Raw genomic sequence first — 13,825 nt, forward strand, 5'->3', positions numbered from 1 at the left:
CATTAATTTCTCCAGTGGTAAATACCTTGTTTCTGCATCGGCCAAGGTTTTACTTACATAGTAAACAGCATTTTGCTCCCCTTTTTCTTCTCGGATTAGTACTGCACTGACTGCGTGTTCTGAAACTGCCAAGTTCAAAAACAGTTCTTCCCTTGGTTCTGGATTGGAAAGAACCGGAGTTGTGGTCAAGTACTTCTTCAGGTCGGTCAAAGCGGCTTCGCATTCTTCTGTCCACAGAAAGTCTGTGGCTTTTTTCACCAAGTTGAAGAAGGGTCTGCACCTATCTGAGCTTCTGCTGATGAATCTGTTTAGGGCTGCGGCCCTTCCAGTAAGCATCTGAACCTGTTTTGCCGACGTTGGGCTCTTCAGTTCTAGGATGGCCTTGATTTGGTCTGTGCTGGCCTCAATGCCCTTTCTTGTTACCAGATACCCTAAAAACTTACCTGATCCAACTCCAAACGCGCACTTTGATGCGTTGAGTCGGAGCCGGTATACTTTGATTATATCAAAGACCTCTTTTAGGTTGGCAAGATGACCCTTAGATTCCTTGGTCTTCGCGACCATGTCATCGATGTAGACTTCTACCGTTTGCCAATCAGGTGTTTGAACATCTTTGTTACTAACCTTTGGTAAGTTGCTCCTGCGTTTTTCAACCCGAAAGGCATTACCTTGTAACAGTACAGGCCTTTAGGGGTGATGAACGCGGTCTTCTCCTCGTCTGGAGGGTACATGGCAATCTGGTGATACCCCCTGTATGCATCCAAAAAACTCATCCTTTCATGCCCTGAAGTTGCATCTACTAGCTGGTCAATTTTGGGCAGAGGAAAGCTGTCTTTGGGGCAGGCTTTGTTGAGGCTGGTAAAGTCTACATAGACCCTCCATTTGCCATTCTTCTTCTTCACCACTACTGTGTTGGACAGCCATGTCGGGTAGTAAACTTCTCGGATGGCCGTGGCCTCCAAAAGTCTGTCTACTTCTTCTTCTACTGCTTCGATGTGCATTAACGTCGGTCTTCTGGCTCGTTGAATCACAGGTTTTGCTGACCTGTCGACATTCATTCTGTGGCAAGTGACCTCGGGGTCAATGCCAGGCATTTCGTAAGGTGTCCAGGCGAACACCTCTATGTTTGTTCTCAAAAAATCTTCCAGTTCTCTTTCCTCTTCTTCGACTAAGCCTGAGCCGAGAAGAAAGAAGCGCTCTTCATAGCTCTCCTGGACGAGGATTTTCTTTAGCGTCTCTTCACTCTTTTCGGCTGGCTCCTTGCCGACATCATCTAGGACTTCCATGTCCTCGTCTTCAATCTCTGCCTCTTTTGGCTCTCGAATGCTACAAGTAGACTTCATTGCTGCCATGGAGCAACTTTTTGCCTGCAGTTGGTCTCCTCTGACTTCTTCAATCCCATGCTCTGTTGGGAACCGTAGTAGTTGATGCAATATTGAGGGAACTGCCCCCATTGCATGCAACCATGGCCTTCCCAAGATGATGTTATATGGCGAGGGTGTGTCAATCACCATAAATTCTGTCTTGATCTTCTTAGTACCAGCTTGTACTTCCATGCTTGTTGCGCCCAGTGGCCATGTCGGTGTTCCATTGAAGCCGACCATAGGGTTGCTGGATTGTTCCAGGTCGTCGGGATGAAGGCCTAGCTCCTTGTAACATCTGACGTACATGATGTTACAAGAGCTGCCCTGATCTATTAGGATGCATTTTACTTGGCACTCCCCAACCTAGAGGGATACTACCAAGGCATCATTATGCGGATGTTGGACCATCTCTAGGTCGACTTCAGTGAAGGTTATCATCGGTCCTTGGCATTCTTCAGGCCGAGGTCTTTTGTGTCCGACCTGGTTCACGTGCTGCAGGTGTTTTACTCTTTGGATTTCTCCCCGAATGTCGTTTTCGCTCACTTTTGAGTGGATGACATTAACCACCCGTGGTCCTCCTACCTGTGGTTGTTGTGCTGGGGGAGGCGGAGCTGTAGGTGCTTGAGGCAATCTTGCCTGTTCTTCTCTTGTCCTGGCCTCATCAACAAGGTCCCTCAAATGGCCTTGCCTTACCAGATCTTCTAAGTGTGCTTTTAAGGCTCTGCAGCTCTGAGTTGGGTGTCCTTCTTCATTGTGGTAAGCACAGCGCCTACCAACGTTTCTCCCCATAAATAGGGCTGGTTTCGTATTTGATCCAGGACTTTATGGATAAGGATTCGGAACACCATCGTCACTGCCTGTTTACCCTTCAATTTCGTTTCTTGTTTGGTTGGCCCGTTGTTACCTCGGCCTCGCTTCGGCGAGCCGTTTCTTTTCTCCTGCTTCATCTCTTTGTTTCCTGATGTATCTTCCTCGGCTCTGGCGTACTTCTCGATTCTTGCCATGAGTTCTTCCATGCTTTTTGGCAATGTTTTTGCCAAAGACTTCCGTAGTGGGCAGTCATCTATCAGGCCGTTCTTGAAAGACACGACCACCACTTCTTGGTTGCATTCGGGTATTCGATTAAACACCTCGTAGTACCTCTTCGCGTAGGCCCTAAGGCCTTCTTCCTTGGTGATTCTTAAAGCCATCAGGGCGTCGACGCTCAAGGGCTATAGTTTGTTCGTCACAAACCTGGCCATAAACATCTCGGCCAGGCCTTCCCACATCTTTACGCTTCCCTTCGGTAGTTTATGGAACCAATCGGATGCAATTTCCCTAAAGGATGAGGGGAATACTTTACAGAGCAATGGCTCGTTCCCACTATATAATGCCATTGAATTCAGGTATAGTCCAACATGAAAGTTAGGATCTGACTTACCATCATAAATTTGGAACCTCGGCATACTGAATCTCTTTAGCGCTTCAAATTTGTCGAGTTCCACCGAGAATGGCGTCCTCGGCTTAACTGGGGAAGTCGCCTCAGCTTCAACATTCTGCTGCCTCCTTTTGAGGTAATCCCTCAAGTCTTCTTTACTCCTTCCTGGAGCTCGGCTATCTCTGGACTTCAATCTTTTTGGCACACTACTTTCGGCCTCGTGGTGGGCCCGTTTCGATCTTTCTCCATGGGTTATGTCAAAGCAGAGCGCTTGCCCTTGAACATGCCGATGTTCTTTGGGCCCTGGATCCTTCATGTGATGTGTCCTTCGGGACTCTTCTTGCCTCGGCTCCTCTCGTCCGACTTCCCTGGAAGGTCGGTGAGAGTGCCTTCCACTCCTGGTGTGCTGAGGGGCTTCGGGGATTGCTTTCCTTCCTCCCTTCTGGGTATTAATTGCTGGCATCGGCGTATCTTGCAGCGGGTATGGTGGCTGCATAACATTGTTTTGCATCATGAAGTTGGCCACTGACTGTAGGTCCGCCAACTTGTTTGCCAAGTCCTTTACTTCCTCATCCCTCCGTAGGCACCTATCCCTCCATACCTGAAGGTTATCTTTGTTATAATACTTGCTTTGGTCTATCCTCTTCGAAGCGTCGCCCTCCTGGCCGATGCCTTTCTCTCCGTGGCCCTAGTCATGATTTTCTGTACTGTGGTTGTCTCCTTCAACGTCAAGGTCGATTGGTCTGCCACTCCCAGCAGGAGTGTCGCCCCCAATGTTTTCCCTCTATCCGTTATTGGCCATCTATTCTTATAAGTTCCCACAGACGGCGCCAAATTGTGTGGGTGAAAATCTGACCACACTGCCCGCGTAGTAATCAGCTGGAGAGCACCGGCAGAATAGATGGCTTCAGCAAACCTGCAACAGAAAGAAAAGGCTCCGGCGGTGGCTCTTCCACCCGGGGGCACTCCGACGATCAAGTCAGTATATCTCTTAAAGATAATCAAGTGCTAAACTCACAAGCTTAAGCATAAAACTGCGTACCTTAGACCTACGGGGGTGCCTCTCTTTTATAGTTTACTCAATCCAAGTCCTACTAGAAGCCTGACTTCTATGGATTTCAATTCAATACTGACTTTGGACTCTTCAAGAGATAAAGATAAACTCCCTAAGAGTTTTATCCTTATCTTTAGCAAAGTCTTCTCTTTCCTCTAGGACTCTTGCCCCTTATCCATTTATCCGCTTATCTCAGATTCCGATATTTCGGAGATCACCTCGGCCTCGCCAAAGATAACCTCGGCATAACTACCACGACACGTGGCACCTCGATTGACACGTCGGCGTCACCATGCCACGTGTCGGTATTCAGAAAATATATCCCCATAATGAGTATACGAGAAAAAGTGATTGATTGATATGTAGTAAAGATAAAAATGATTTTGAATTATTTTTAAAAAAAAGTTTAACCAAACAAATTTTTGAATTCTTTTTTTTTTTTTTTTTTTAAATATCTCTCAAGAGACAAACCAAACAAGATCTACAACTCCAAAGAATACTCCTTATTCCCAACATATATATATATACAAAGGGTGTGAATCTTTCCCAAAGGTGTTTGGTTTCAATTTTTTGGATTCAATTTTTTAGAAATTGTGTTTTTTATTTTTTTTATTTTTTAGTGAATATTTTAAAATTTTAAGCATTTTTTTTTAACTTTTTTATATACATCTTACTTACAAGTATCTAAAAAGTAAAATATTTATTAAAAAATATTTTAAAAAATAATAAATATACAAGAATACGAAAATGTACTGAATTCTCTTTTTTTATATATATATTTTTGGCATTTAGTGAATTTTTTAAAGATTCTTTTCACAAATATTATACTTTTTAAGTGTATTTATATTAGGGGTATATAAAAATTAAAAAAAAAATTACTCAAAATATTAAAAAAATTCAGTAAAAATAAAAAAATACAAAAAAAAATTAATTTTTGAAAAGTGAATTCTAAGCCTCAAACCAAACAATTAACTTAATATAAACTCTTGTGAAGAATATCCAATTGAGTTTTTCTTATATAAACTCTTGTGAAGAATATCCAACTGAGTTTTTCTTTTGACATGGGAGGACTCTTGACCGACATCACACTGGTGTCAAACTACGAAAATGCCAAGAAATGACCACAATACTCAAATCAAATAACTAACTAGGTTAATCTAGAATACCAAGAAATGACCACAATACTCAAATCAAATAACCAATTATTTTAAATTAAATGAAAAGAATGTTATTATTCTTTTTTGGTTTTGAATTCAACGGTGAGTGGTATGTGAATCAACTTATACACATCTTGATTAATTCTCGTCCCAATCCTATCCAAGTTACTTTATTGCACTTCCCATCCCAACACGATCAAAGTTACTTTCTCACAGCTTAGCCCCAAGAATCAAATCCTGAGTAATTATGTAAGAAACACACACACTAACCACTTTGTTTTGGGTATTTTACAGCTATATTTATTTGTAGATATAAGAGCATCTCAAACATTGGATCAAAAATTTCATTAAATTTGAAAATTGATGAAAAGTTTAATTTGATACCGTTCACTCCAATACTAAAATTAGAATTTTTATCAGATTTTTTCACATCTCTAGTTGTTTAGAAGGACGTCTGAGTGGATGTCCTAAAGGTCATCCGAATATGAACAAAAAAAAATGTCAAATTGTCTTAGGTGGACATTCGGGAGGACATCCAGGTGGACATCAGATCCAATGGTAACAATTTAAATTTGATGAATGATCAAACCTCCCCCCATTTGATAAAATATCCACTTCTCCCTCTATTTGATATCATTATGACGAAAATATTAGAGCTCACTTTTAAGACTTTTTCATCAAATTTGAATTTGATGACAAATTTAAGTAAAGGTTGGAGATGGTCTAAAAAGATCAACATTATGAGAGGATTTTGGCATATATTTTGGTTAACGAGTAAACTCCCTGAGCTTGTCCTCATTCAATTTCAGAATCAACTGCCTAATGTTAGTTTAACCAGAGTAAGATGAGGGACAAATCTCGAATGTGTGCATTGACTCCACAACACACACACCATTTAAGTCAAAGAGTGCAACCGTAAGGATTCGACCTTACACCCAAGCCCTAGATATGACTTGTCCAGCACTTATAGAGCCATCCTAGGACTACTGAGCCAAATCCCAGGGTGTTGGCCCTGGGAAGTATAAAATCTGGGATCTCAAGAGTTATGCCCTAAAACCTTATCAAAATGCCACAATCCCATAAGTTGCCCTTTGACATATCACTAAACAGAAATATGATATACAAACATGACTTCTTTTGATTTTTTTTTTTTTTTAATATCAAATCAAAATTACTACTGTCATAATTCATAAAAAAAAAATTACAAAAAAGGTTGAATGAAATTTTTTGTTCATAATTTATTTTTTGGGGAGGTTAAATATGATAGTTAAAAAAGGACAAGTTGATGGTTATCTCACATGTCTATATTCTTTAACTAATCATTATTTAACATATTTTTTATATTTTTCAATCATCCAACATAATATTCCATCTATTTATATTTTTTACTAATCATAATATTATAAAACAATACCCTTCTATGTAATTACTCAATAATTACTCCAACCAACATCATGACGACATTAATACCTCACTGTCTAATCCAATGCAATGCAACTACCCTTATAAAAACCACCTACTCTTCACTCTCTCATATCACACACTCTTCGCTGCCATTACTTCGCAGCCAAACCATACCATACTATACCATAGTAAGTAACCATTTGCAGAGACCAGAGTGGTGAGAATGGCCACCATGAACCTCCCTTTCTCTCTCCTCCTCCTGCTCCTCATTACCTTCCTCTCTCTCTCCTCCCAAACCCACTTCTCCGCCGCCGCCAAGAAACCCATACCCTCTTCCTCCTCCTCCCAAGACCTAGTCCGATCATCATGCGTCCACGCCAGCTACCCCAGCATCTGCCTCCGAACCCTCTCTTCGTACTCCGGCGCCGCCAACACCCCAAGAGACCTAGCTCAGGCCGCCGTCAAAGTCAGCCTCTCCAGAGCCCGTAAAGTCTCCGCCTACTTAACCACCGTCAGGGACGGCGTCGGAGCAAGCAAGAGAGAGCAGGCGGCGGTGAGAGATTGCGTCGAACAGGTGGCGGACTCGGTGAACGAGCTCGGAAAAACGCTGTCGGAGCTCCAGCACCTCCGCGTCGGAACATTCCGGTGGCAGATGAGCAACGCCGAGACATGGGTCAGCGCCGCCTTGACGAATGAGGACACGTGTCTTGATGGGTTTAGAGAGATTGATGGAAAGGTTAAGTCTGATGTGAATAGGAAGATCACCAATGTGGCTAGAGTTACTAGTAACGCACTCTACCTCATCAACCGCCTCGATCAATCTAGGCCTTGAAAATATTTTACTATGTCATTCAATTTATATATATATATATATATAGATCAATTTAAAAAGTAAATAATAAAAAAGGTAGAAGAGAATGAGAAGATTATGTTGCACTCGTAGTACAACAATAATACTCAAACTCAGACATCGGTCACGGGCCAACCCATTGTCTTAATCTATGTCTATTATAGTATATAGTTATGCAGCTCTGTGTGTAAACTTTTTTTGGTCTTTTTTTTGTCTTTCTGCAGCTGTGCATATACTACATATTAATGAATGAAAAAGAGTGTTATAAGGGTCTTCCAAAATGTAGTACTATTCTCTTATTTTCTTTTGACTAATGCAATGCACATAAAATTTGTACTATGCGGCTTCTTCACATGCGTTTGTTAGAAAGATTCACTTGCCATACCAACAAAATTTATATAAATGATGTGGTTGAGTTTGGCACCTATTATTTTCCTATCTCCAAAAAAAAAAAGCAAAAAAAAAAAGACAGAGCACCTATTATTTTAAAATGAAGAATTCATCAAAATGTTCTTCAGTTACCAAATGTCAATATTATATCATTTTCGTAAAAGATATTACTCCCATTTTCTTGAATCTTTATAAAGACATACATATGTATATATATATATATATAGCTACTTTTATTTACACCTTATTTTGGGGGTGTTTGGGAAGAAAAAAAATAGTCTAGTTTAGGCTAAAAATCACAAAAAGACAAAATAGGCTAAAATAGCTAATAAGACAAAATATCACATCAAACCCATAATCATTTCACTTTTTCTCTCACAAACATCACATCCAACCACAAAAAAATCCAATCATCTTCTCAAACACAAAAATTTTAACCTACTAAAATAGCCAAAAACTAAAATAACCTACTAAAATAGCCACTTCCCAAACGAGGCCTTTATCTCATTACACCCATTTATAAAAAAAAAATTTAAAAATCCATATTCTCTCTACTATCACATATCTTTAAACCTATCCTTTCGCCGCCCTAGATATGTTAGTACGGAAGAAGCCTTCAATGGTAGTACAAAGAGAGGCAAAGTGGTGCCTGTAGGGTGTGTTTGTTTGGACGGACTGGATAAGGGAAATTATAATTTATCGGATTATTAATTCTGAGATATATTGTTCTGAGAGTATTTGGTTGGATTAGATTTGTGTTCTATATTTGTTTAGTCATAGGATTATTCAATGTTTGTTTGGGATATTATGGAGAAGGATAAATGTTCAAATGACTATTTTATCATTTTCAATTATTTACTAAGTGATAGCAATATTAAACATAACTTTAATATTTTAATTATTTTTAGCTAGATTAAATAAAAATTTGTTTTATTTTATTTTTTGCACAATATTTTAATTATTTTAATTTATTATTTTCAATTAAATTAAATTTATAATTTATAATTTATATTTTTTATTTAATATATAATTTAAAATTAACGACAACAAAAAAATAATTTTATTTAATATATAAATTAAATTTTCAACAACACTAAAAAAATTTAATTTATAAGGTCATAATTTATAATTTATTATTTTTAAATAAATTTAATTTATAATTTATATTTTTTATTTAATATATAACTCTAAATTAACAACAATAAAAAAATAATTTAATTTAATATGTAAATTTAATTTTTTAACAACACTAAAAAAATTTAATTTATAAGGCCATAATTTATAATTTATTATTTTTAATTAAATTTAATTTATAATTTATAATTAAAATTTTTTATTTAATATATAATTTTAAATTAACACCACTAAAAAAATAATTTATAAATGTTCAAAAGACTATTTTATTCTTTTCTAATTGTTTGCTAAGTAATAGCATGGAGGGTAAAATAGACATTTCACAAAATAATCTCATGGGATACCAATCCCATGGTTTCTATCCCCCCCATAGGATAGTCCCATATTTGTGAGATTACTAATCCGGAGCAAAAAAAATGAAACAAACAATGAATTATTAGTCCAGTGGAATTAATAGTCTAATTTCACCCTCTAATCCTTCAAAACAAACACACCCGTCGGGTTTCATGGTGTCTGGAGAAGGGAGGGATTGTGGGTTGCATACAAATGGAGAGGCAAAAGGAGAAGTGGGTGACAAGGAGTAAGGGTTGGGATGGGAGGGGCTTGTAAGTGGGTGGCCGGCAATGGGGATAAGGAGAGAGGTGGATAGGTGTGTAGAGAAATTTAGGTTTCATTTGGTTTAGTTTTTTAGTCATGATTTAAGTCTTGAATTTTTTCCCCCAAAAAAAAAATTTTTTTTGTTAGATTATGAGTTTTGAAAAAAAAAATTGAATTATATTTTGAGTTTTAAATTATATTTTGAGTTTTGAATTTTTGAGTTTTGAGTTGTATTTTGAAATTTATTTTTTTTAATATTTAAAATTTTTCTTAATTTTATTTTTTTAGGGTAAATATTTTTTATTATAAATATTTTTTATTATTTCTAATGTACATTGTATTTACTACATTTGTGTGTTGTATTTTTTAAAAATATTTATATAATTTTTAATTTTTAATATTTTAGTTTATTTTTAAATATTTTAATTTTTTTTAATGTTTTAAATTTTATTTAATTTTTTTAAATATTATTTTGAAAATATTTTGAATCACCTATATATATATATATATATCTAAATTATAACAAATGATTTGACCAATACTTAAAAAAATAAAAAAATATTTTTTTCAAAAAAATAAAAGAATAAAAAATATTTTTCTTCAAAAATAAAAATAAAAATAAAAAAATATTGAAAAAATATTTTTATGAATTTTTTTTAAAAAAATAGAATTTTGAAAAAAGTTTGATTATAAATTTTTAAAAAGAGTTTATTAATTGAGTTTTGAATTGGGTAATGGTAGAGGGCCACAATTTTTGTGGCTCAAATGACTCAAAACTGTCAAAACGACGTCGTTTTGAACACAAAACATGCTAAAACGACGTCGTTTTGACAATTTTGAGCCATTTGAGCCATACAAATTGTGGCTATCAAACATTAGTCATTTAAAAAAGAGTTAGAGTTTTGATTTTTTTTTTTTTTTTTTTTTTATCAAAATCACGATTCCAAAACAAAGATACAACCTAAGATACAACCTCCCTGAAATACAACCTATGTACCAGGAAAATAATGTAAGAATAAAATTGTAATAAAAATATTAAAAAATCATGAGCGCAAAGAGACAAATCAACGACATAAATAAAAATATGCCAGATCTATCCATTACTTTTGGAAATATGCCATAAATAAAAATATGACATAAATAAAAATATGCCACACTTTTTCTTCTATGTATACATACTTAACAAAAAAAAAAAAATTAATGACAATTGTGTGGGTGATTTTTCGACCACACTGCCCGCTTAGTAACCAGCTGGAGAGCACTGGCAGAATAGATGGCACCTGACTGACCTGCAACAGAAATACAAGAATCCCGCGGTGGTTTCGACCACCCGGGGGCACTCCGACGATCAAGTCAGTATATCTCTCAAAGATAAATCAAGTACTAAACTCACAAGCTTGAGTATCAAAAGCATACCTTAGACCCATGGGGGTGCCTCTCTTTTATAGCCAATCCAATCCTAGTCCCAATAGGAGCCTGGCCCTAATGGACTTAGGATTACTGCTAATCTGGAACTCCTAGTGGATTTAGGATAAACTCTCTAAGAGTCTTATCTTTACCCAAACTGAAGTCTTCTCCTAATCTAGGACTCTTGTCCTTATCCAAGTTGAGTTCCCTCTTCATTCTAGGACTCTTGCCCCTTATCCGCTTATCTCGGATTCTGATATCTTCGGAGGAAACCTCGGCCTAGCCGAGATGACCTCGGCACAACGACCAAGACACGTGGCACCTCGGCTGACACGTCGGCGTCACCTTGCCACGTGTTGGTACTCAGAAAATATATCCCCACAACTGCCCCCTAGGTTCTATTACCTCGGCATTCTGAGGTGATAGAACCTACACTGTTCGTTCATCTATGCCCCTCTGTCCGAGATCAAACTTGCCGACCTCAAAGTTTCCTGGACTTTGCTGTCCACTTCTGTCAAGTATCAAGATTTATGCCTTCCAAGCTGCTTGAAATTGCACCTCCTAGCCGAGGTTCTGGTTCCATTAATTCGTAAACTCCAAGAGCTTTGCAACTGCTCCACTCACACTCTCTAGTGAGTTCCCGATTTCCAGTCATCTATTTGACTCCGGCGATTTTCATATCGGCGTTCATTTCACTTGGTAAGTTCATAAACTCTTTACTTGCTATTAAGCTCAATCTTTCATAACTCTTCTAATTTACTTTGAATCTGTTTATTTCGTCTGTCTTCAAGTCTTGAATTATTTGAATGCCTGGCACTTGTTCTTGTCATATCCGCTTTCTGTTGTTAGCATCATGTCTGGTTCATTACTTTCTTGTTCTTCACATACTTACTTAGTGCCTGTGCACTTGGCTTTATTCTTTGAACTTTGTCATCTTCTTGACTTCTGTTTTTCTCTTTTTTCATTTAATCCTCTGGCTTCTTCGCTTTCTAGCTCTTTTGCTTAAATCCGTCATTTGTTCCAAGCTTTCAAGCTTCTGCAACTGTCTTTGTTTCTCTCATCCGGTGAAGCTTTACGTCATTCTGTCATTGTCGTCAGACTTTGGCGATTCTCATTCCGGCTTCCCTCTTTCTGGTAAGCCATTGTTCCTCCTGGTCTTATTTCTTGTTGCTTTCCAAGAAGCTCTGCTTCATTGTTAATCACCATTGTTGTTTTACCCGTTGTTTCCAAATCATCTTCTTGACTACACACTGTTCACATATCTGTTGATTTCTGCCACTATTCTTGGCTTGACACACCTATGCAATCTTTTTGCCTTGATTTCTTGATAGCTTCATCATCATTCTTGATTACGAATTACATTCTTGTTTCTGTTTTCTGTGTCTTTTTCCAGATTCTTGCTTTCAATCCTTGCTTTCAAAACTCCGAGGTGCCAATCGACAAGAAGAGCTTTGATCAAACTCTTCAGGAGGTCGAGGCTGAGCTCGAGGCTGGGAAGGCTGTTGAGAAGTTCTTTCCAACTGTCTTCTGGGGGTGAGACACAACCTACCGTTGATGCCGAGTAGTTTGCTTCCTTTTTGAAATTGATGCCGAGGTAGCGGTAGAGAAGCTCCTCCAACTGACTGCCGAGGCTGAGCCATTGTCGTCCGTCGAAGCAGATTAGTCCGACGTTCTTGCTTTCAGTCCCTAGTTCTTTAAGGTCTTCATTTTTGTACTTGCCAACCTTCTCAGCTCTTAACAAGCTAGTTGGTCATCCCGGTTGATCATATCTCGGAAACGTCTTTCAATGTTATCTCGGCTATACCAAACTTGTAAATTGCTACAAATTTCAACAAGTGGTAGACTTCATAATCTTCGGTTAACTCATCTTGTAATTTGCTCAAAAAATTTCAACAAGTGTTAACATTCCTTGCTCCTTAATTATCATTCCTTCTTTCACTGTATTTGATAGCCATGTCGGGTAATTGACTTCTCGGATGGCCCTGAGCTCCAAAAGTCTGTTTACTTCTTCCTCTACTGCTTCGACGTGTATCAACGTTGGCCCTCTTGCTCATTGGATTACAGGTTTGGCCGACCTGTCGACGTTCAATTTGCGGCATGTGACCAAGCTTCAAGTTCTATTTCTTCTTCTTCGGCTAAGCCTAAGCCAAGAAGAAAGAAGCGCTCTTCGTCGCCCTCCTGGACGAGGATTTTCTTCAGTGTCTCTTCACTCTTTTCGACTGGCTCCTTGCCGACATCATCTAGGACCTCCATGTCCTCGTCTTCAATCTCTGCCTTCCCTGGTTCCCGAATGTTGCAGGTAGTTTTCATTGCTGCCATGGAGCAATTCTTTGCCTGCAGTTGGTCTCCTCTGACTTCTTCAATCCCATGTTCTGTGGGGAACTGCAATAGTTGATGCAACGTTGAGGGAACTGCCCCCATTGCATGCAACTATGGCCTTCCCAAGATGACGTTGTATGGTGAGGGCGTGTCAATCACCATGAATTCTGTCTCGATCTTCTTCTAACTGCTCTTGCATGATTCTATACTTAGAATATTTTGCATGTCTTTCATATTTTGCCTCCTTTGTGCGATCTTCTCGAGGTTACATACCTCGGGTATAATAGTTACAAAACTTTTACTTTGGCAAGATACTGACCTGTAAACTTTTCATAAATTCTAACAAGTGTGAAACATATACTACTCAATGTTAACTTTGCAACCTTTTTCTCAAGTTTTAATAAGTGTTTAAACGGTGATCTCGGTCTAGCCTACTTGTAAATTGCTACAAATTTCAACAAAGATTAACATATACTGTAAATTTTTCTCAAGTTATAACAATAATCTGCTTGTAAATTGCTACAAATTTTAACAAGTGTTTAAACAATATACTTAGCTTTTACCTTAACCTGTAAATTGCTGCAAATTTCAACAGATGATCACATGTCGGCTTAACATTATCTTGTAAATTGCTACAAATTTCAACAAGTGTTAAGCATCTTCTCTGGTTTAACCAACCTGTAGATTGCTACAAGTGTTTAGCAATAACCTCGGCCTCACTTCGACTTGTAA

At 37.9% G+C, this 13,825-nt stretch overlaps 1 protein-coding gene across 1 annotated transcript; it reads left to right on the forward strand.

The window, feature by feature from the left end:
* Positions 1-6,463: 6,463 nt before the first annotated feature.
* On the forward strand, positions 6,464-7,527 carry LOC114260393 (Plant invertase/pectin methylesterase inhibitor superfamily protein). The gene has a single exon (XM_028200475.2). The coding sequence runs from the start codon at positions 6,620-6,622 to the stop codon at positions 7,226-7,228; it is 609 nt and encodes a 202-aa protein (XP_028056276.1). The 5' UTR covers positions 6,464-6,619; the 3' UTR covers positions 7,229-7,527.
* Positions 7,528-13,825: the final 6,298 nt, after the last annotated feature.

Source organism: Camellia sinensis, chromosome 4 (assembly GCF_055761805.1).
Source record: "Camellia sinensis isolate YWXY chromosome 4, ASM5576180v1, whole genome shotgun sequence".
In the NCBI taxonomy this organism is placed as follows: Eukaryota; Viridiplantae; Streptophyta; class Magnoliopsida; order Ericales; family Theaceae; genus Camellia; species Camellia sinensis.